This window comes from Pseudonaja textilis, chromosome Z (assembly GCF_049901715.1).
Source record: "Pseudonaja textilis isolate UNSWEBS1 chromosome Z, rPseTex1.2, whole genome shotgun sequence".
Taxonomy (NCBI): domain Eukaryota; kingdom Metazoa; phylum Chordata; class Lepidosauria; order Squamata; family Elapidae; genus Pseudonaja; species Pseudonaja textilis.
The window spans coordinates 40,942,835-40,964,044 of NC_142008.1; the positions used below are offsets into that span (position 1 = coordinate 40,942,835).

At 39.7% G+C, this 21,210-nt stretch overlaps 1 protein-coding gene across 1 annotated transcript in view; it reads right to left on the bottom strand.

Annotated features, from left to right (window-relative positions):
• The window catches only part of RFTN1 (raftlin, lipid raft linker 1), a 189,670-nt gene that overhangs the window by 48,122 nt on the left and 120,338 nt on the right, over nt 1–21,210 (bottom strand). Inside the window, 1 exon segment of the mRNA XM_026708274.2 lies at nt 13,687–13,890. Coding sequence (XP_026564059.2) covers nt 13,687–13,890 — 204 coding nt within the window.

Below are 21,210 nucleotides of genomic sequence, written 5' to 3' on the forward strand. Positions count from 1 at the left end.
ATTTTGAATATGATATATGATATCAATATTAGTTTATCCTCAATGTTTTGGATGTAGTTGCTTCTTTTACCAGTCTTATTCAGAAGGCTAAACCAATGAAAATTACACAAACTGAAGAACATGACAGAGCATTTCAGAATGTGAAGTTTGCTATATGCCAAGCTCTATTCCTCAAGAGTCCAGATTTTCATAACACTTGACAATGGAGATATCAGAGATATCTCAAACAAGGTCCATTAGGGGATGTAGGCCATTGCCTTAAGTAGCAGGAAACTATTATTTTGAGAAACAAGTTACTCCACATAGAACAGGAGTGTCTAACCATCTAATGGGACATATATATCCACATCCACATTATTATTTAATAGGGAAGTCATTTAAACTTTTCACTAATCATCAGGTTTTAAGTTGTTACACACTTCATGCTTCAAACTAAGACAATATGACTCAATGGTCACTGATAGTGCAACTATATCAATTCATCATTGAACATGTACCAGGGAAAGAGAACATGGCTGTAGATTATCTATCCTGATTGCCCAGTGGTCAACTTCTATCACTGAAGAAGATACCTACTGAGATGTGTCAAGTGCAAGCCAGTAAATAATCAAGTCATTTCTTTCACACCAGTCAGAAGATAAAATTATTAAAGAAATCAACAAATAAGTATGTCATGTGTCATTCTACCTCATAATGTATTTGAAGCCTCAGAAAATAATAGATGGAAATGTGGTACAATGAAAGCACCAGCCTCATTTTGAGTAAGCCATATCAAGAGCAAATGAATATTCCTCGACTCGTCTTTTGAGCTTAAAGGCTGAGGAGGGGAGGAGGAGGAGGAGGAGGAGGAGGAGGAGGAGGAGGAGGAATGGTAATCAGCAGCTGGCAAAAACAAGCAAACAAAACACCACATCAGCCCACTAAACTCTATTTCCTGTCTATGCATGATCTTGAATTACTAATTCTTTTATAAGGTCTTTTTGAAGTATTTCCCTATATAAGATAGCAAATCACAAATTCTGGGCTACTTTTTCTTTGTAATGAAAACTTGGAGAAATATATGGAGGTAATCATTCCAACTGAAATCCCATTAGAAAAAAATAAAGCACCTTGCTTTTAAAATACCTACAAATTTGTTCGCCTATTGATGCAGCATTAACTACCCTGCTCCAATTACTTAGAGCTCTACAATGGCAATTCTGTTTGCCAAACAAACATTTCCGCTACATTTTAGTGGCAAATTGCACAATGCACTGGCAATCCAATTATGAAAAGTCATCAAGAATTGAATTTCTGATGTAGGTGTTATTTTAAGACCATCTGTTTAACCCTTCTTGTTTTCACTAAGTCCCTGAGTAAACTTATTTACTTGCCCTATTTTTGTGTGATTAAACCTATATATTTCAACATATTCTATTTACTTAGTTAAACCTTAATGCTAGTTGGCCAAATGATGCCTCATTTGTTCTGATCACCGTATCACATAGCCATTAAACTAAATACTAAGTCTCTTCAGCTCAAGCTCTGCCATAATAATTATTTTTCTTTACCTTCAATCAGCTCATGTAAAAGGTTAATCCCTCCCTTTAAAAGAGAAGGTTCCATTATCACTGAATTTTTTATTAATGGGGGGATGCTCCCTCACTGAACTCAAAAGACTATTTTCACTTGGGTATATAAATATTTGATGCTATTCTGCTGGGCAAAATGTCAGTTTAATGTTCCTGCACATGATTTACAAGGCTGCTATGGGGGGAAAAATCTTCCGTTATGATGACAATCATGCTACTGGGGAGCAATGTGCCTTTGTGTTCTCTGTTTCCTTTGAACTATTAAACACTCCATAGAAAGTTTGCATTATAGTTATTACTATAAAATTCAATGGCCCATATATAATATAGGTGTTTGTCCTGTAAACTGCCTTTTATAGATGTACAACCTCTGTTATGGCTGCTTTTTATCAGGGGAGTTTCTTTCCCTGATTATGATTTGTGAATATCGTAGCTTAGTGACTTTTCTGCCACAACCTAGTACCAAGAACACAAATAGTTTTAATACATGGCAATGTCTATTTGTGCACTTGAGTTATACGTAGCACATCCTATATGTAGAACATTATACACACTCACACATATGTATATAAAGATTTTACAATGAGTCAAATTTTCCATCTCTCAGTAAGTGCAAATATGAATTACTTGATTCAATATTCATATTTATTACTCATTTCATTTGATGATTGGTTTATGATGGCTTTAATAGCAAACTTGCTAAATATTCTGTAGAATGGGAATTGGCATCTTGTTATTATTACAATGTTATTGCTGATTTTTCAATCTGAATGAAATTCTGAAAGCAAAAAATGCTCTTATTCAATAGCATGATTTTCTTTGGACTGTAAATTAAACTTACCTTTCCTCAGAAACTAATCTTAATCTCTGCAATGTATTAGCTTATCATAGTTTATAGAACTACAGTTAGAATGCTTGCCTAGAAGCAAGCTGATCTGTACCAGTTAATTCTACTTCTTAGACTCATTATACAAATTTAAATTTATTTTGCTTGTGCACAAAATGAACTGTTAAGCCAACATGCAATACTCTTTCTGAAGGAATTAAATGCATATTCTTTGAAAAAGTCTCCAGGCTTGTAAATGCACTATTCTATGCTGTTTAAACAATAAGATAATGCTTTTCATGTGCACCATTTAAGATATTAAGCAATAATTGATAATGATCCAGAAATCCAATTAAAAAACAACTTAATTTGGCATACATTTCTAATAATTCATACTTTTGAAACTGCACTACGCTTTTATGCAAATAAATGAATAAATAAAATAGACCATTTGTCTTCAAACAAGTTAGTTAATAACATTTTGCCAAAAAAACACCCTACCACAATCCCAAGGAAAGTATTCATTTAAGTGCCCTTTAAAATTCCCTTTCTAAAGGATTTTTAAAAAAATCTCTCCCTCAGTTTAATTTCAACAAGGATTTTCACTGAATATTTTAATTGATGGTGGCATTATGGAAATAATACAACCAGAAACATTTTAGAAACTGCTTCCATTTGATTCACAAAATCAAATTTCTGAATGTGTACTGTTTTTCTTCTGCAGGTAACATAACACAACTATCATACAAATGCTAACATTTCAATAATGCTGATTAAAAAATATAATTTATATATAATGAAGGGTTCATTGAGAGCCAGCATAAAATGCTGGATTAGGACCAGTGGAACTGAGGCTCAAATCCATTTTAATTATTGAAGCCTACTGTAAGGTTTTGCATTAGACATTATTTCTCAGTTTGACTATAAATGTTGCATGCTGAAGTATTCTAAATCTGAACAAAAATGAATTAACAGGCATAGGAGATAATTGTTTCAGATAAACACAGATGTGCCATAGGGCATAGAAAGTAAGGAATATATACATAGTACTTACTCATACTCAAAGAATAATGCTTTATGCATAGAATATAGTGAGCACTACATCAGAAGTTCCCAACTTATTTGAGTTATTGTGCACATTTGGGATTTAAGAATGTATTGTAGATACTCTCACAGTTGTGCAGGGGTTTGATTCTCAAAAAAATAAAAAGCTGTCATGGGACATAAAGCACCAAAGTATCATAATGTCACATGTCAACTCTTCCAACCTTATCCCTCTGCATGATGCATGCTGATTACTTCTGTTCTTTCTCTTCCAGGAGGGCATTATTTCGGATAACACATAGGGCACTGTTATTTTCTAAGAAAATTAATGAAACTTTGCAATCCGCCATATTTCCAATATTTTTAGAGATTTTTTTTAAAGGTAGAAATCAGGGCAAAAACATTGACAGCCACCAAGGAACTCCAGCCTATCTCAGTGCTGTGCTAAGGACTATAATACTAGATCCTGAAATTAAGTGCTAAAATACATCTATTTTAAAATAACAAAAAGGAATTTTCTTTCTGTTGTTTTCTGTTACAGAGTTTCCCTTACAATTACAATGGCAATACTGTCTCATCTTCCTTAACACTAGCACTAGGCAAAATACCATCAAAATCAAAATCGGAGGCCTGCTAAAGCTAAATGCATCTGTATTTAATCAACAATTCAAAAGGAATCTGCCTAAAATCTCCATGTACACTGCCTTAAACTCTTAAATAAACCATTTTATTTTTAAGAGCAGAAAGGCAATAATATTAAGTATCTTTAGATCTCCAGCCAAATTCTCAAATTCTTCACTTCTCATAATGGCATCAATAAGAACTACACTGTTCAAAAAAATAAAGGGAACACTTAAACAACACAATGTAACTCCAAGTCAATCACACTTCTGTGAAATCAAACTGTCCGCTGAGGTAGCAATACTAATTGACAATCAATTTCACATGCTGTTGTGCAAATGAAATAGACAACAGGTGGAAAGCATAGGCAGTTAGCAAGACATCCCCAATAAAGGAGTGGTTCTGCAGGTGGTGACCACAGACCACTTCTCAGTTCCTATGCTTTCTGGCTGATGGTTTGGTCACTTTTGAATGTTGGCAGTGCTTTCACTCTAGTGGTAGCATGAGACGGAGTCTACAACCCACACAAGTGGCTCAGGTAGTGCAGTTCATCCGGGATGGCACATCAATGCAAGCTGTGGCAAGAAGGTTTGCTGTGTCTGTCAGCGTAGTGTCCAGAGCATGGAGGCATTACCAGGAGACAGGCCAGTACATCAGGAGATGTGGAGGAGGCTGTAGGAGGGCAACAACCCAGCATCAAGACCGCTACCTCCGCCTTTGTGCAAGGAGGGACAGGAGGAGCACTGCCAAAGCCCTGCAAAATGACCTCCAGCGGGCCACAAATGTGCATGTGGCTGCTCAAACAGTCAGAAACAGACTCCATTAGGGTGGTATGAGGGCCCGACGTGCACAGATGGGGGTTGTGCTTTCAGCCTAACATCATGCAGGACGTTTGGCATTTGCCAGAGAATACCAAGATTGGCAAATTCGCCACTGGCACCCTGTGCTCTTCACAGATGAAAGCAGGTTCACATTGAGCACATGTGACAGACGTGACAGGGTCTGGAGACACCGTGGAGAATATTCTGCTGCCTGCAACATCCTCCAGCATGACCGGTTTGGCAGTGGGTCAGTAATGGTGTGGGGTGGCATTTCTTTAGGGGGCCGCACAGCCCTCCATGTGCTCGCCAGAGGTAGCCTGACTGCCATTAATAATGAGATGAGATCCTCAGACCCCTTGTGAGACCATATGCTGGTGTGGTTGGCCCTGGGTTCCTCCTAATGCACAACAATGCTAGACGTCTACTCATGTGGCTGGAGTGTGTCAGCAGTTCCTGCAAGACGAAGGCATTGATGCTATGGACTGGCCTGCCCATTCCCCAGACCTAAATCCAATTGAACACATCTGGGACATCATGTCTCGCTTCATCCACCAACACCACCTTGCACCACAGACTGTCCAGGAGTTGGGGGATGCTTTAGTCCAGGTGTGGGAGGAGATCCCTCAGGAGACCATCCGCCACCTCATCAGGAGCATGCCCAGGCGTTGTAGGGAGGTCATACAGGCACATGGAGGCCACACACACTACTGAGCCTCATTTTGACTTGTTTTCAGGACATTACATCAAAGTTGGATCAGCCTGTAGTGTTTTTTTCCACTTTAATTTTGAGTAATTCCAAATCCAGACCTCCATGGGTTGCTAAATTTGATTTCCATTGATAATTTTTGTGTGATTTTGTTGTCAGCACATTCAACTATGTAATGAACACAGTATTTAATAAGAATATTTCATTCATTCAGATCTAGGATGTCTTATTTTTGTGTTCCCTTTATTTTCTTGAGCAGTGTATGTATGTATGTATGTATGTATGTATGTATGTATGTATGTATGTATATATATATATATACATACTCTGAGAAGCACAGAGCCGAAGACAGAAGCCTGAAAATGATGAATGAGACTTCATCGAAACGTTGCCTAGATACTTCGAATCTTACGCGGGAGAAAACCCGAACAACCAAAGATCCACGTATACACACACACACACACACACACACACACACACACATATATACATATATATACACACACACCAAACTATTCTAAAAATCTTCGGTGGTTTACCGCTTCAACTGTAGTGACTGTGCAAGTAATTTGGTAGGGGAAACGGCCAAGCGGTTACAGACCAGAGTACACAAACACGAACTGGCTGACTGGTGCAAAGAATAGCGCTCTCAGATCTGGGCACATATGAAGGAGCATAATCACACACTCAGTTTTCAAGAGGCTGAAGTTGTTGCCCGTGATACAAAGGAGGACTCCCACTAAAAGAAGCCTAGTTTACTGACAGCAATTCCATCAATAGGCATATTGAACTGCCACCGGCCTACCAGGCATTGAGACACCAGAAGAGACTCTGCAGGAGGAGCAGAGATCACTTCCCATCTGGGAGCAGAGACTGATGGCACCCCCCCCCCCAACCCTGGGCATATGGATTCATCCTATGAAGGCACAGCCAGGCCTGACCAAATACAGAGGGCCTGGCAGAGTTGCCTCAAGCTATAGCAGACAAGAATAATGAAGAATGAGCTGAGCCGACCAGAAGGTCATGGGCAAAGCAACAAATTGCAGTAGCTGACAGGTTAACATCACTTCTTAGAGATAAGCAATCCAAGCTGTGTTTGGTAAGGGGGAAAACAGCAGGAGTTAAACCTTCTCTGACCAACATAACTGAAGCAAAAACAACAGAGTTATTTACAGGTGGGAGGCAGTTGGAAGGGCCTATTACCGTGCAAGGGCTAAATTGATTAATACTATATAAAGGCATAGATCTCTGTAATGGTAGTTTAATACTCTGACGATGTCAGCAGAGGCTGACAAAAGCTTAGTAAATGTAATAAATATAATTGGAGATTGCAAGATGTCTGTTTCTTTTCATATATGCCAGCTTGCTTCAAGACCACCTCCATCGTGCTGGTGCCTAAACACTCCAAGCCAGAGTGTCTGAATGACTACCGCCCTATAGCACTTCACCTACAATCATTAAATGCTTCAAGTGACTAGTCCTGGGACATCTCAAAACTTGCCTCCCAACAACACTGGACCCTTACCAATTTGCCTAGAGCAAGAATAGGAGTACTGAGGATGCTATTTCCATAGCATTACAAATCACTTTAACACACCTGGTCAATAGCAATACCTATGCTAGAATGCTGTTTGACTTCAGTTCAGCATTTAATACAATCATTCCCTCCAGGTTGATCACTAAACTTGGTGACCTTGCTATTAACACTACTCTTTGGATACTGGACTTTTTGACAAACAGACCACAACATGTCAAGTTGAACAATTCCACTTCATCTACTATCACGCTGAGTCCTGGTGTACCCCAAGGCTGTGGGCTGAGCCCCTTCCTGTTCTCTCTCTTCATCTATGACTACAGGCCTGTGTATGGCTCTAACACTATTATCAAGCTCACAGATGATACTACGGTGATCGGACTCATCAACGATGACGATGATTCAGAGTAAAGGGAGGATGTACAGTGCCTAGCTACGTGGTGCGCTGACAATAACTTAATACTAACAAGACCAAAGAACTCATTCTGGACTTCAGGAAAAAGAATGGTCACACACACACACATTCAATGTGTCCATAAACATTTTGTACAGTTTTATATGTTCATATATGCGCAGTCACATTTATCCTTGTGTGCTCGTGTACATATATTTTGTTGTGTTTTCCAGAGTGTTTTCCACTATTCATAGATGCCTTGCATATTTGCATACGTATATTTATATTTTACTGTTGTTTTGCACTTTTGGTTGGATGCTAATGGCATTTCGTTGCCTGTTTCCATGTCAATGACAATAAAGTTGAATCTAATCATATATATATATATCATATATATCATCTTCAGGCTTCTGTCTCCGGCTCTGTGCTTCTCAGAGTAATGTGAGATTGCAGCTGCTTCCTCCTTTTAACTGCCAGTGGGGGTGGGACTTGATTGGGTGGGGGCTTGGCTGTGTTCTGATTGGGTGGGGTGTGTTCTCATTGGTAGGGGGTTTGGCTGTGTTCTGATTGGTTGGGGGTTAGCCATGTTCTGATTGGTTGGAGGCGTGTTCTGTTCAGGTGGGGGCTTGGTTGTGCTCAGGTTAGTCTTAGTTGCTGGGGATTTGAGCTGGTGAGTTGTGATCTTGCTGTTTGGCTTCGAGTTCGTGGTCCTTCTGCATCTTCATAGTGGGTGTCGGTTTGCTTCATGTATGGCTCGGAGGGGTTTGAAGTGGGTAGTGATGCAGCTGCCGTGCAGCTTCTGGTCCATGGTCGTGTCTCATCTTCTGAGTGGGTGGGAGTCTGTTTTCTACATGGAAGTGTGGTGGTGGCATCTTGTGTGGCTCTCATGGGTGTGGGTCTGGTGTCCTTCTTCATGTTAGGTACTCGTCTGTTCATGAGGGCGGGTTTCCAAATGGCTGGAAGGCGGGAGGTGTCATCTCGTTTGTTCATGCTGTGTGGGCGTTTTTCTATCTCTATGGCTTCTCTGATTATTCTGCTGTTGAAGTGTTCGGTTTTGGCGATAGTTCTGGTATTTTTAAAATCAATTTCATGTCCTGTGGCTTTGAGGTGTTGGACCAGGGAAGAGGTCGTTTCTTCTTTTTTGATTGAGTTCTTATGTTCTTCAATGCGTGCACTTATTCTTCTGTTAGTTTGTCCAATGTATGTGTGACACGACCATGGACCAGAAGCTGCACGGCAGCTGCATCACTACCCACTTCAAACCCCTCCGAGCCATACATGAAGCAAACCGACACCCACTATGAAGATGCAGAAGGACCACGAACTCGAAGCCAAACAGCAAGATCACAACTCACCAGCTCAAATCCCCCAGCAACTAAGACTAACCTGAGCACAACCAAGCCCCCACCTGAACAGAACACGCCTCCAACCAATCAGAACACGGCTAACCCCCCCAACCAATCAGAACACAGCCAAACCCCCTACCAATGAGAACACACCCCCACCCAATCAGAACACAGCCAAGCCCCCACCCAATCAAGTCCCACCCCCACTGGCAGTTAAAAGGAGGAAGCAGCTGCAATCTCACATTACTCTGAGAAGCACAGAGCCGGAGACAGAAGCCTGAAGATGATGAATGAGACTTCATCGAAACGTTGCCTAGATACTTGAATCTTACGCGGAGAAAACCCGAACAACCAAAGATCCACATACAAATACCCATGAGAACCTCAGAAAACATGTATGTATGTATGTATGTATGTATGTATGTGGATCTTTGGTTGTTCGGGTTTGAAAAAAAAAACTGAACAACTTCCTCACACACCTCAACAGCCTACACCCCAAAATACAATTCACCATGGAAACAGAAGCCAACAACCAACTTCCCTTCCTAGATGTCTTGGTATACAAAAGATCCAATGGCTCCCTAGGACACACCATCTACCAGAAGAAAACACATACTAACCGCTATCTACATGCACTCTCACACCACCACCCAGCACAGATCAATTCCGTAGCCAAGACACTCATCTCCAGAACAAAATGCTTAGCCGATGAACAACACCAAAAAACCGAACTACACACTCTCACCAACGTACTTGCAGCCAATGGATTCCAAAGAAAGAAGATTACCCACCTAATCCAAAAAGAAACCCCAACCAAAATCCAAGACAGAGAACAAGAAAACGGCAAAGCCCTCCTCCCATATATAAAAGGCACTACAGACAAAATTAGCAAGATCCTCCAAAAACACAACATCAAAACAGCATTCTGCACAAACAGAAAAATATCCACCATCCTAAGAAACCCCAAAGACAAAATCGAATTAGAAAACCAAGGAGTATATGAAATCCCCTGCACTGCCTGCCCTACCACATACATTGGACAAACTAACAGAAGAATAAGTGCACGCATTGAAGAACATAAGAACTCAATCAAAAAGAAGAAACGACCTCTTCCCTGGTCCAACACCTCAAAGCCACAGGACATGAAATTGATTTTAAAAATACCAGAACTATCGCCAAAACCGAACACTTCAACAGCAGAATAATCAGAGAAGCCATAGAGATAGAAAAACGCCCACACAGCATGAACAAACGAGATGACACCTCCCGCCTTCCAGCCATTTGGAAACCCGCCCTCATGAACAGACGAGTACCTAACATGAAGAAGGACACCAGACCCACACCCATGAGAGCCACACAAGATGCCACCACCACACTTCCATGTAGAAAACAGACTCCCACCCACTCAGAAGATGAGACACGACCATGGACCAGAAGCTGCACGGCAGCTGCATCACTACCCACTTCAAACCCCTCCGAGCCATACATGAAGCAAACCGACACCCACTATGAAGATGCAGAAGGACCACGAACTCGAAGCCAAACAGCAAGATCACAACTCACCAGCTCAAATCCCCCAGCAACTAAGACTAACCTGAGCACAACCAAGCCCCCACCTGAGCAGAACACGCCTCCAACCAATCAGAACACGGCTAACCCCCTACCAATCAGAACACAGCCAAACCCCTACCAATGAGAACACACCCCCACCCAATCAGAACACAGCCAAGCCCCCACCCAATCAAGTCCCACTCCCACTGGCAGTTAAAGGAGGAAGCAGCTGCAATCTCACATTACTCTGAGAAGCACAGAGCCGGGAGACAGAAGCCTGAAGATGATGAATGAGACTTCATCGAAACGTTGCCTAGATACTTCGAATCTTACGCTGGAGAAAACCCGAACAACCAAAGATCCACATATAAATACCATGAGAACCTCAGAAAACAAATATATATATATATATATATACATACATACACACACACACACGTGTGTGTGTGTGTGTGTACATACATACATACATATATTTGTTTTCATAGATTTTCACGGGTACAGGTATTTAGGTCTAGATTTGTTCAGGTCTTTTCCCGTGTAAGATTAAGAGTATCTTGACGACGTTTCGGCAAGGTCCCACTCACCATCCTCAGGCTGGTGCTTTCGGCTTCATGCCAGTGCAAGCAGTGTGTGATCGGAGCTGCCGTCTCTCTATAAATACTGATGGTGTGCTGGGCTAGTTGGCTGCGCTGTGCCTCTTGATTGGTTGATGGAGTTGATGTTGGTATAATAGGCCTTGTGAGTTTTGTTGTGGAGATATCCCGGATCTTGTGCTGTAATCTCCTGGGTCGTTTGTTTTGTAGTTATCTTTTTTCCATTAGCCTCTCGTGTTTTAACGGCTTGGGTAATGGGTTGTGTGATGGGCTTGCAAGTTCTTTTGTTGTGGTATCCTGGGTCCTGCGTTGTAATCTCCTGGGTTGTTTGTGTTTTGATCTCTTTTCCATTAGCCTCCTGTTTAGTAACGGCTTGGGTAATGGGTTGTGTGATGACCTTGTGAGATTTATTGCTGTGGTATCCTTGGTCTTGTGCTGTGATATCCTGGGTCATTTGCTGTGTTGCAACTTCTTGAGTTCTTGTGGTGTAATTTCCTGACTTTTCTGATGTGATGTCCTGAGCGGGTGGCTGTGATATAGCATTCTGGGTTTTAGTCTGGCTTTGAATTTGGGGTCTGGGTCTGTGTTCTTGGCGTGTCAGCTTGTTTGGTTTTGGGGTTGGGGGTTGCGACAGCTGGTAAAGCAGCCGTGGTTTGTTTTCTGGATGGTGGTTGTCCTTCGTTTGTAGGATGGGCTTGGGCCTGGGTTTGATGAGGGGGATTGGCGGTGGTGTCCCGTGTTGTTTTGGGTCTGGTGTTGGTTTTTGTGGCTGGGACCCTTACCAACAAACGATATATACATATACACACACATATACATACATACATACATATGAGGGGGGGAGGGAGGTATAGATACGATGTGGAATGGAAAAACTAGTACAGGTGACTAAATCTTCTACACAACTTGCTAAATTGTAGGCAAGCAATGATTAGCAAAACCAGTTTGTTGAGGTAGTTAAAACATCAGGGTAGAAACCAGGAAACCGTACATTCTAGTTCCTCCTTGGGCATAAAGACAGCTATGTGATCTAGGGCCGATTACTGTTTCTCAGTTCTAGGAAAGAGGCAATGACAAATCATTTCGGAAAAACCCTGCCATGAAAACTACAGGTGTTGTCCATACAATCTCCAAGAATTATACATGACTGAATGGAAGCAAAAAAGTTTCAATATTTGTTTGTTTATTATTTAGTCAGTCAGTCACCTGAAAAGGCCTGAATGGACAATGCCACCCTGAGCTCACCCCTGTCCTGGCCCAGAAGCAGTTGGTAAGTGTGCTTTCCTGCAATACTTCCAAAGTGATATTTTCTGGTTTGCACCAGTGGTTTCTCTGCTGTTCTTTAATCTGAAATAGACAATGTGTGCATACCTATTGGTTAATGGATGGAATTGCCCTCCATTCAGATTGTGGCGATCCCTTCTTTTTAAAATAAACAGGTTTACTGATTAACCTTTTCTGTTGTTTTTTTTAACTACACTCATTGATGGCTAGGAATTAAAATCACTCTTCTGAATATGGTCAGCACAAGAGAAAGATAAATTTCATCTATGAATGACCTGTAAATATTTATTCCAATTGATTGCTACACCATATTTGTACTTGTAATGGTTATGGTTATCTGCCTATTTCACATTGTAATTTATCATTAATACATAGGAATTCCCAGTTCTTTATATGTAACCTGTTAGCACTTTAACTGTCCCCACTAAAATGAATTTAGATGCCTTCTGATTTTAAATTTATCAATTTAAATCTGTCCAAGATCAAGTGAGGTACTAATATCACTCTATAAAATCTTAGTAAGACCACACCTAGAATACTGCATCCAATTTTGGTCACCACACTATAAAAAAGATGTTGAGAGAAGAGAGAGATTGTTGAGAAAGATGTTGCAGAGAAGAAAGAGCAACCAGGATAATTAGGGGACTTGAGGTTAAAACATAGTATGAATGGTTGTAGGAACTGGGCATTGCTAGTCTAGTGATGAAAAGGACCAGGGGAGACATGATGGCAATGTTTCAATATTTGAGGGACTATCACAGAGAGGTTAAGCTGTTTTTTAAAGCACTTGAAGGCCAGATAAGGAATAATGGATGGAAACTGAACAAAGAGAGATTCAACCTGGAAATAAGGAGAATGAGAGCAATCAACCAATGGAACAGCTTCAGAAGTTGTGGGAGCTTCATTACTGGAAGCTTTCAAGAGATTGGACTACCATTTGTCAGAAATGGTGTAGGGTCTCTCTCCTCTTGGACAGAGTTGGACTAGATGGCCTATAAGGTCCCTTCCAAGTCTGTTAATCTGAATATGTATTTTCTCTCAGACACACCTCACAGGCTTTGAACTGAAATTTTTACATGGCTTGCTTTTTATTAAATTTTAAAGATCCATTCCCATCTGATCATTGTTCCACAAAACAGTACTTTTTACAGAAACTTAGATGAGCAGCTGCTGCTTCAAAGATTATTCTCGCCTACTTGCAATTCACATTCAGAACAGCAGGTAATTTCAAAGGGCAACAAGCACAATTTTTTAAACAATGGTTAATAATTTCTATCTATTAAAAAAAATATGTAATTGAAACTGAAGCCAGAAAGCAAGGTACATATTAAGAATCAGAAACTGAAATTGATTTAAGGAAATTAAGGTGAGTAACATAGAATAATTTCTTACCATCTATCATTCCATGATTGAAGATGCCATGTACCAATGTACTCCCTTTTCGGAAGTGATCTGTCATGTCCTCGAGCCAATTGGCTTCTAAGGCACAAATGCTTTTTCCACTGTTGATGAATCTTACCGGTACAATTACGGTGTAGTATTGGCTGGGTGTCTGCAAGGTCTTTGGCTGGTTGAAGAGTGCCAAGGTCTCAGTTTCTATACAAAAATATAAGAGTTGAAACAACAATTGTAGGACCAGAAAACATGATGCATTATCTTTTTCCAGATGTGCTAGGATCTGAAGCCCTGGGGCATGATTCTTACATAATTTGAGAGCATTAAGTCAGAATACTGCATTATATTATATGACATATAGTAAGTTTGGCAAGCACAACCTGAATTTTCTAATGTAAAATTGAAAGTTTTGAATAATTAATACAAATAGAATGATTTAATAATTAACATAATGATTTGCAGTATGTAATTAATATAAACATGTAGCATTAATTAAATAGAGTTAATATATTTAAATTATATGATGATCAAAACTTGCCACTTATAGCTGCATAAATAAAATCAAGCAAGAGACTATAGTATAGATTACCAACTTTCTTGCAATCTGCCTGATATCGCAAATTTTTTTTCACAGTATCCCTAACTCTACCTGTGAATTAATTTGGGTAGTAGTTTGAACAGTACCTGAGAGAGGTCTAGTCTATATTTGCCTTGAAAATTTAAAATATCTTGCAACACTGAGGGAGCGAGCAATATATACATTTTTGTAATCATAGAATTTGGAAAACCCTACTAAAAAAGACTGGTTGTATATTACACCAAAATATGAATAAATAATAAACATTTAATATAAAGATAAATAGTATATAAAACTTTGAATATTATTTTTATATTTATATTATACTATATTTATATTATACTATCTGCCACACTGTTTTAGAATAACAAATGGTGCCATGGCGCACATTTCTCTTCACTCAGAAATCTTTGCAAAGCAGATCTTTTCTGCTATGATAGTAGTAGTTCTTGTTTTATTTTGATTTCATGACCTCCTAGTACTATGCAGAATTATTATCCAGAAAAAGCAAGCAGTTACTTCCTTTAATTCCAGAAATTTCCATTTTTGGCAAGATCTTAACTTTTCTTTCATTTTCATAATGTGTGAAAAGTCTAGTGGTTTTTATTACTGTACAGAAAAATCACAATCTATGAACTGGTTATTTTTCTCTAAGTAATTTAACTGAAATGCTATATTATCTATAACTTAATTTTGTTATTTTTTTCCAATGCAACAGTTCCCAGAATATTGTTTATGCTAAAGTGGTATTTTATATATTGCCTGAACAGTATGTTTAAACTGGCAGATACATTACAAACAATGCTTTTTCTTTTTAATAATTAAAGAATGAGACATTTTGAGGCTGCTTGAAAAATGTTCATTCTTTGCCTCAGGGAAAACTCCTGCACATTTTCCCCCTTGTCATTAGGGATTATGACAATGGTTACTACAAAGTTAAACCATTCTTTTTCTTTCTTTGTTCCACTTTTAGCACTCCAATTGTTCTTTCAAATTGCAGAATTTATTTATTTATTTAATTTGTCAATCGCTTCCAGAATAATAGGTATAAGTATAAGCATGAATAAGGATACAGGAAATAGGTACGAATAAATTGGGACAATAGGACAGGGACGGTAGGCACGATTGTGCACTTATGCATACCCCTTACACACCTCTTAGGAATGGGATGAGGTCAATAATGGATAGTTTGAGGTTAAAGGAGTGGGGTTTGAGAATGTAACAACAGAGTCAGGTAGTGCATTCCAGGCATTGACCACTCTGTTGCTGAAGTTGTATTTTCTGCAATCTAGTTTGGAGGAGTTTACATAGAGTTTGTATCTGTTGCGTGCGCTTGTATTGTTGTGGCTGAAGCTGAGGTAGTCATTGACTGGTAGGACATTATAGCAGATAATTTTGTGCGCTACGCTTAAGTCCAACTGTAGTGAATGTTTTACACACGAGAAACTTGAAACATGAATGTTGTTAGACTGATAAATCCCAACACATATTAAGCCTAGGTTTTATAGAGAATTATAATAAAAATAGAAAAATCCCCCCCACCCCACCCAGGAATATTATTCAACATAGCATATGAAAAAGAAGCCAAAATAATTCCACATGTATCTTACTGTACAGGGATATATTCTTATACAAAGTGGGTAAAATAAACTATTTTGCTATTCATAATTAAGAGGCAGTAAGGTATGTAGATAAGCAAAGTTCACTGAAAGACGAACAAGATCAAATGAAAGAGCAATAGACATAATTTACAAAATGCAATGCATTCTAATTCAGTCAAAAATGATGTTTAAAAAAAAATCCTGCCTTTTCAAAACAAAGTCTTTTTAAAAAGGAACAAATAATATGAATGAATAGTAATTTTTATTTTATATGGTAACGTGGATAGTTCATAGCCAAAACAGTATGAGCAATTCCATTTTAGGGGGAAAGAACTGTTGAATAGAATTAATCCTTGCCAAACCTCTCTAGCCACGATCATCACCATCTTCAAAAAGGGAGACCCCAGCCTAGTTGAAAATTATAGATCAATCTCTTTATGCTGCATCACCTGTAAAGTCATGGAATCAATTATCAACCAATCCATTATCCTCCACTTAGAGACAAACAACCTACTCTCTAATAAACAATTTGGTTTCAGAAAAAAACTATCCTGTAATCTGCAACTCTTACACTGCAAAAACATATGGACTACACAACTCAATCAGGGCAAAGCAATAGACGCAATTTACAGAGACTCCTGTAAAGCCTTTGACTCAGTGGTACATGACAAACTACTCCTAAAACTAAAATCTTATGGTATCTCTGGACACTTGAATAACTGTATAGAAGCATTCCTGTCAAACAGACTACAAATGGTCAAAATTGGGAGCATCCTATCAAATTCTGTACCTGTCAACATTGGTGTCCCCCAAGGCAGTGTTCTAGGACCAACTCTCTTCATACTCTACATAAATGACCTCTGCGTCATTTATGTAGAACTGCGTTCTTTTCACTGATGATGTAAAACTATTCAACACCATCAACAATACTGCTACCCTTCAAAAAGACCTCGACTATGTATCAGAATGGTCAAACAAATGGCAACTTCAAATCTCAACAAATAAATGCTCTGTCTTACATATTGGCAAAAAAAATCAGAAAATAAAATACAAGCTGAATAGTTAAGACCTTGTTGATGATCCAAACTCTGTCAAGGACCTTGGAGTACTCATCTCTAATGATCTAAGTGCTAGAGGCCACTGTAACTACACAGCCAAAAAGTCATTAAGAGTTGTTAACTTAATCCCACGTAGCTTTTTCTCTAGTAATATCACACTACTAACTAGAGCATACAAAACATTTGCTAGAACAATACTTGAATACAGCTCATCAGTCTGGAACCCGCATTACGTATCTGATCTTAATACAGTTGAGAAAGTCCAGAAATATTTCACAAGAAGAGTTCTCCGTTCCTCTGTTCATTGCAGAATAGCTTATGTCACCAGACTTGAAATTCTAGACCTAGAAAACCTAGAAAACCTTCAGTCCGATCTAAGCATAGTACATAAAATTATATATTGCAATGTCCTACCTGTCAATGAATACTTCAGCTTCAACCATAGCAATACAAGAGCACACAATAGATACAAACTCAAGGTAAACTGCATCAAACTTGATTGCAGGAATACGATTTCAGCAACAGAGTGGTCAATGTCTGGAATACTCTACCTGACTCTGTGGTTTCTTCCCTAAACCCCAAAAACTTTAACCTTAAACTGTCTACTATTGACCTCACCCCTTTCCTAAGAGGTCTCTAGGGGGCGTGCCTAAGTGCACCAATGTGCCTACAGTCCCTGTCCTATTGTTTATTTTATTTTTCTTATATGTATCTATTTCATGTATTCATAACTATGTTTATACTTATACCTATTATCTTATAATTGCTTGACAAAATAAAATAAATAAATAAAAAATTAGGAACGGATAATAAACTGAGAAAATATGGTGACACAGCTTCATTCTTAGTTGTTGCTTGTATGAATCACAAAACACTACCAATATGTATGTTTTTAGAAATATTCTTAAAAGGAAAAAGGAAGTGGTGCCTAAAATATACTAATATACCGTATGTATGATTTCCTTCAGGTATTAGTTCAATAACTTACTTGGTGTTAATGCACAGTAATTGGTCTAAAATGTAATTTCTTCCATCTTCCAATATTGTATGAATTTTAACTACAATATGGCATGGAACTGAAATATAAATTCTCTGAATTCCAATTTAGACACTGAAATAAAGTCAAAATCAAGAACGTAAAACAAAACAAATGTTACACAGATTTTTTTTACCTGAGAAGTTTACGGTAATGGAAAGAAGAATTGCTCTTTTGAAAAATAAACTGAACCTAAAATCAGAGCAAAAAGGTGACTAATCAGAACTAAAATTTACATATTAAAATCTGTAACTTTTGCACCCTTTAGCTAAATAGGCATTTTCCTTCCTAAGATGTTGATACCAGGCGTCAACTACTTTTATGCTTCCTATTTTTACTTCAGACTACGCTTAGCAATCATGCAAGGATTTAAAAGCAAAGAAAGCAGTGTAAGCAATGCATAAGAAAAAGCAAAAACATGGTCCTTCCTAAATGAAAATGTTCTTAATGCTAGGCATTTTAGTTCTGATTTGTTTTGAAAAGTAATAAATACTTTAAAGATAAATACTTAAAGATAAATAATAAATACTTCTGCTGAAACATCTGACCCAAGAGTAATTGCTGTGTATGTTATGTACATGGCAAAAGAGCATAAATGTTATCAAAATGTTATCCTCATAATACATAGTAATATAAATTAACTTCTCAGAAGAAATCAATTTAAGTCTGTAAAGTTGTGTATCTATTGTTCTGGCAATAATGCAGAATTAGTAAAAGGGTTGAATAGATCACTTTGGAACCCAATTCAAGATTTAAATAGCAGCAGAAAGTAACATAGAAAGTAACTTAGAAGTGTGGCCTGATATTAGAAATTTTCAAATGGTCAAAAATTCCTAGAAGGGGAAAGATGACACTCACTTGATAATTTAAGGAGATTGTAAAAAGTCTGTCAAATCCTCAAAAGGGATTGCTTTCTAGACCAGGGGTTGCCAACCTTTTGGACCTCAAAGACCACCATAATTTCAAATCCTGGGGACCACTAATATGAATTTTGACTGACAATGGCTTGCTGACATTGGTGGGAAAGTCGGTCCCATATTTCAGAGCTGCAGTAGTCACAGGACCGGCCTGCCATGGATGAGCTGCTCTGGGATGATCAAAGGACCAGTCTTGTGACTACTGCAGCTCTGGAATATGGGACCGACCCGTGGTGGGGTTGGAAATCTCCACTGTAGGTGTTGGCACCTGTAATATGCAAATTTGTGGGTGGTGCAACATGCAAAAGGCAGTGCAGCCCTTGCTGGCCAGGACGAAATAATGGTGCTATTGCACTAAGAGGGTTCTGGTGGCATAGGCGGGCTGAAATGGCAATGGAGATGGCTGAAAGGTGCAGGAAGCGCAGCACTACATGCACTTGCATGGCACTCCCACACCTTCCAGCTCGCCTCACCTGGCCTGGGCTCTTTCTTGATAGCCATGGGTGTAGAGATGGCCTGGAGCAGGAGAAGTGCCGGCTGGTGGTGGTGGAGTGGGCAAGTCTGCATTCACCATCCAGTTCAGAGGCGCAGAATGGGATGTCTCGTCGTCAGTTTTCTCTTCCCTCTCAGTGCTCTGCTCTGCTGCTCCCGCCACAGCCACAGCCATCGCTGCCCGGGGAAGGGACAGGAAAAGCGAGCAGAAACATAGCTCTTGCTGGGGTGAAAGAGCCCGTCTTCCTCAGCACTCTTTTAGTCTGGGCATCCTACCTTTGCTGCTGGCTTGTTGCGGGACTGACGGGAACTCCAGGTTAGGTTGAGCTGAGTGCCTTAGAAGCCCCATAGTTTGCCTCATGACTGTTTGTGCAGTTGAGAACTCAAGCTTTTCTGGGCTCAACATCCTTTGGCCTCCACAGAAGAGGACTCCCTGAGAGATGTCAGAGTGTGTCTTCTGACCCTCTGGCGCTCGCCTGCAAGTCTCCGTGCTCTTCCAGGCCTGGCTTTCTGAGTCTCTGCTGCCCCACCCCAGCCATCACTGCCTGGGGAAGGCAGAGGAAAAGAAAGTGAGCAGAAACATACCTCTTGCTGGGACGAAAGAGCAGAGATCGGGGGAAGGCAAAGGCAACAGAAAACGGCGCTTTTCAAAGGCGGCAGCTTGTATCTTCTGTTGCCTGTGCCTTTCTCGATCTCAGCTCTTTTGCCCCAGCGAGAGTTATGTTTCTGCTTGCTTTTCCTGTGCCTTCCCTGGGCAGTAATGGTTGGGGCTATTGGGGGGTGGGGGGAACGGATAACAGATCAGAGTGCTGAGAGCGACAAGAAAACTGATGATGCCAACAATGCCCCATTCTGTGCCTCTGAATTGGATGGTGAGCACAGACTTGCCGACTCCCACTATCACCAGATGGTTCTTTTCCTGCCCCGGGCCAACTAGAGCCTGCGGCTATCAAGGAAGAGCCCAGGCCAGGAGAGGCAAGCTGGGAGTGCCACACAAATGCAAATTACATGGCACTTCTGCACCTTCCGGCCATCTCCATCACCACTTCAGCCCGCCTGTGCTGCCAGCCCTCTTGCTGCAACATCACCATTACCTCGTCCTGGCTGGCGACAGCTGCGCTGCTTTTTGCAAGTTTGCGCTTGGCCGAAGGATGGGACCAGCGCTTGGGTGGGCCATGTGAGCAATGCAGCCTTGTGTTCCCGTGAAGCCCGGATTAATTGCTTTGAGGGAGGTGCTTTGGGGAGGACATTTCTCTGAAGACCACCAAAATATACTTGTGGCCCACCAGTTGGCAGCCACTGTTCTAGACCAGCAGATTACATGCTATGTACAGATGTTTGTTTTTATGCAATACTAGGTACAATATTAATTATAACGTTGCATGATGTAATATAGAAATAAATATTCAAAACCAGAGAGATACAGATTGTGAAGGTGGGGTGTTTGTTTTGTATCTATGTGCATATATGAATAAAAAGTGTGTGTGTGTGTGTGTGTGTGTGTGCGTAATTTGTAAGAGCTTTGAAGGAAAAAGGATAAAAAATAAGCATGACAATTACAGGGAACCTGTTTTAAATTTTTGACACAAGAATATTACTAATTTTGTTCTTTCTTTAAAGTGATTATGCTATCAGACTAAACAAGGCTTTATTAATCTACATAACTGCAAATATTATTATCTAAAATTTATCAATGTTCAACATTTAAGCTAGTCTAATGTCATCGTGATTCCATATATACTGCAATTTATACAACACAAAACTTTCAAAATTTGTTTCCTTTATCTAGGAGATATAGACATCTCTGAGATGTGCATCATCTTCAGTCAAGAAGAAGTAA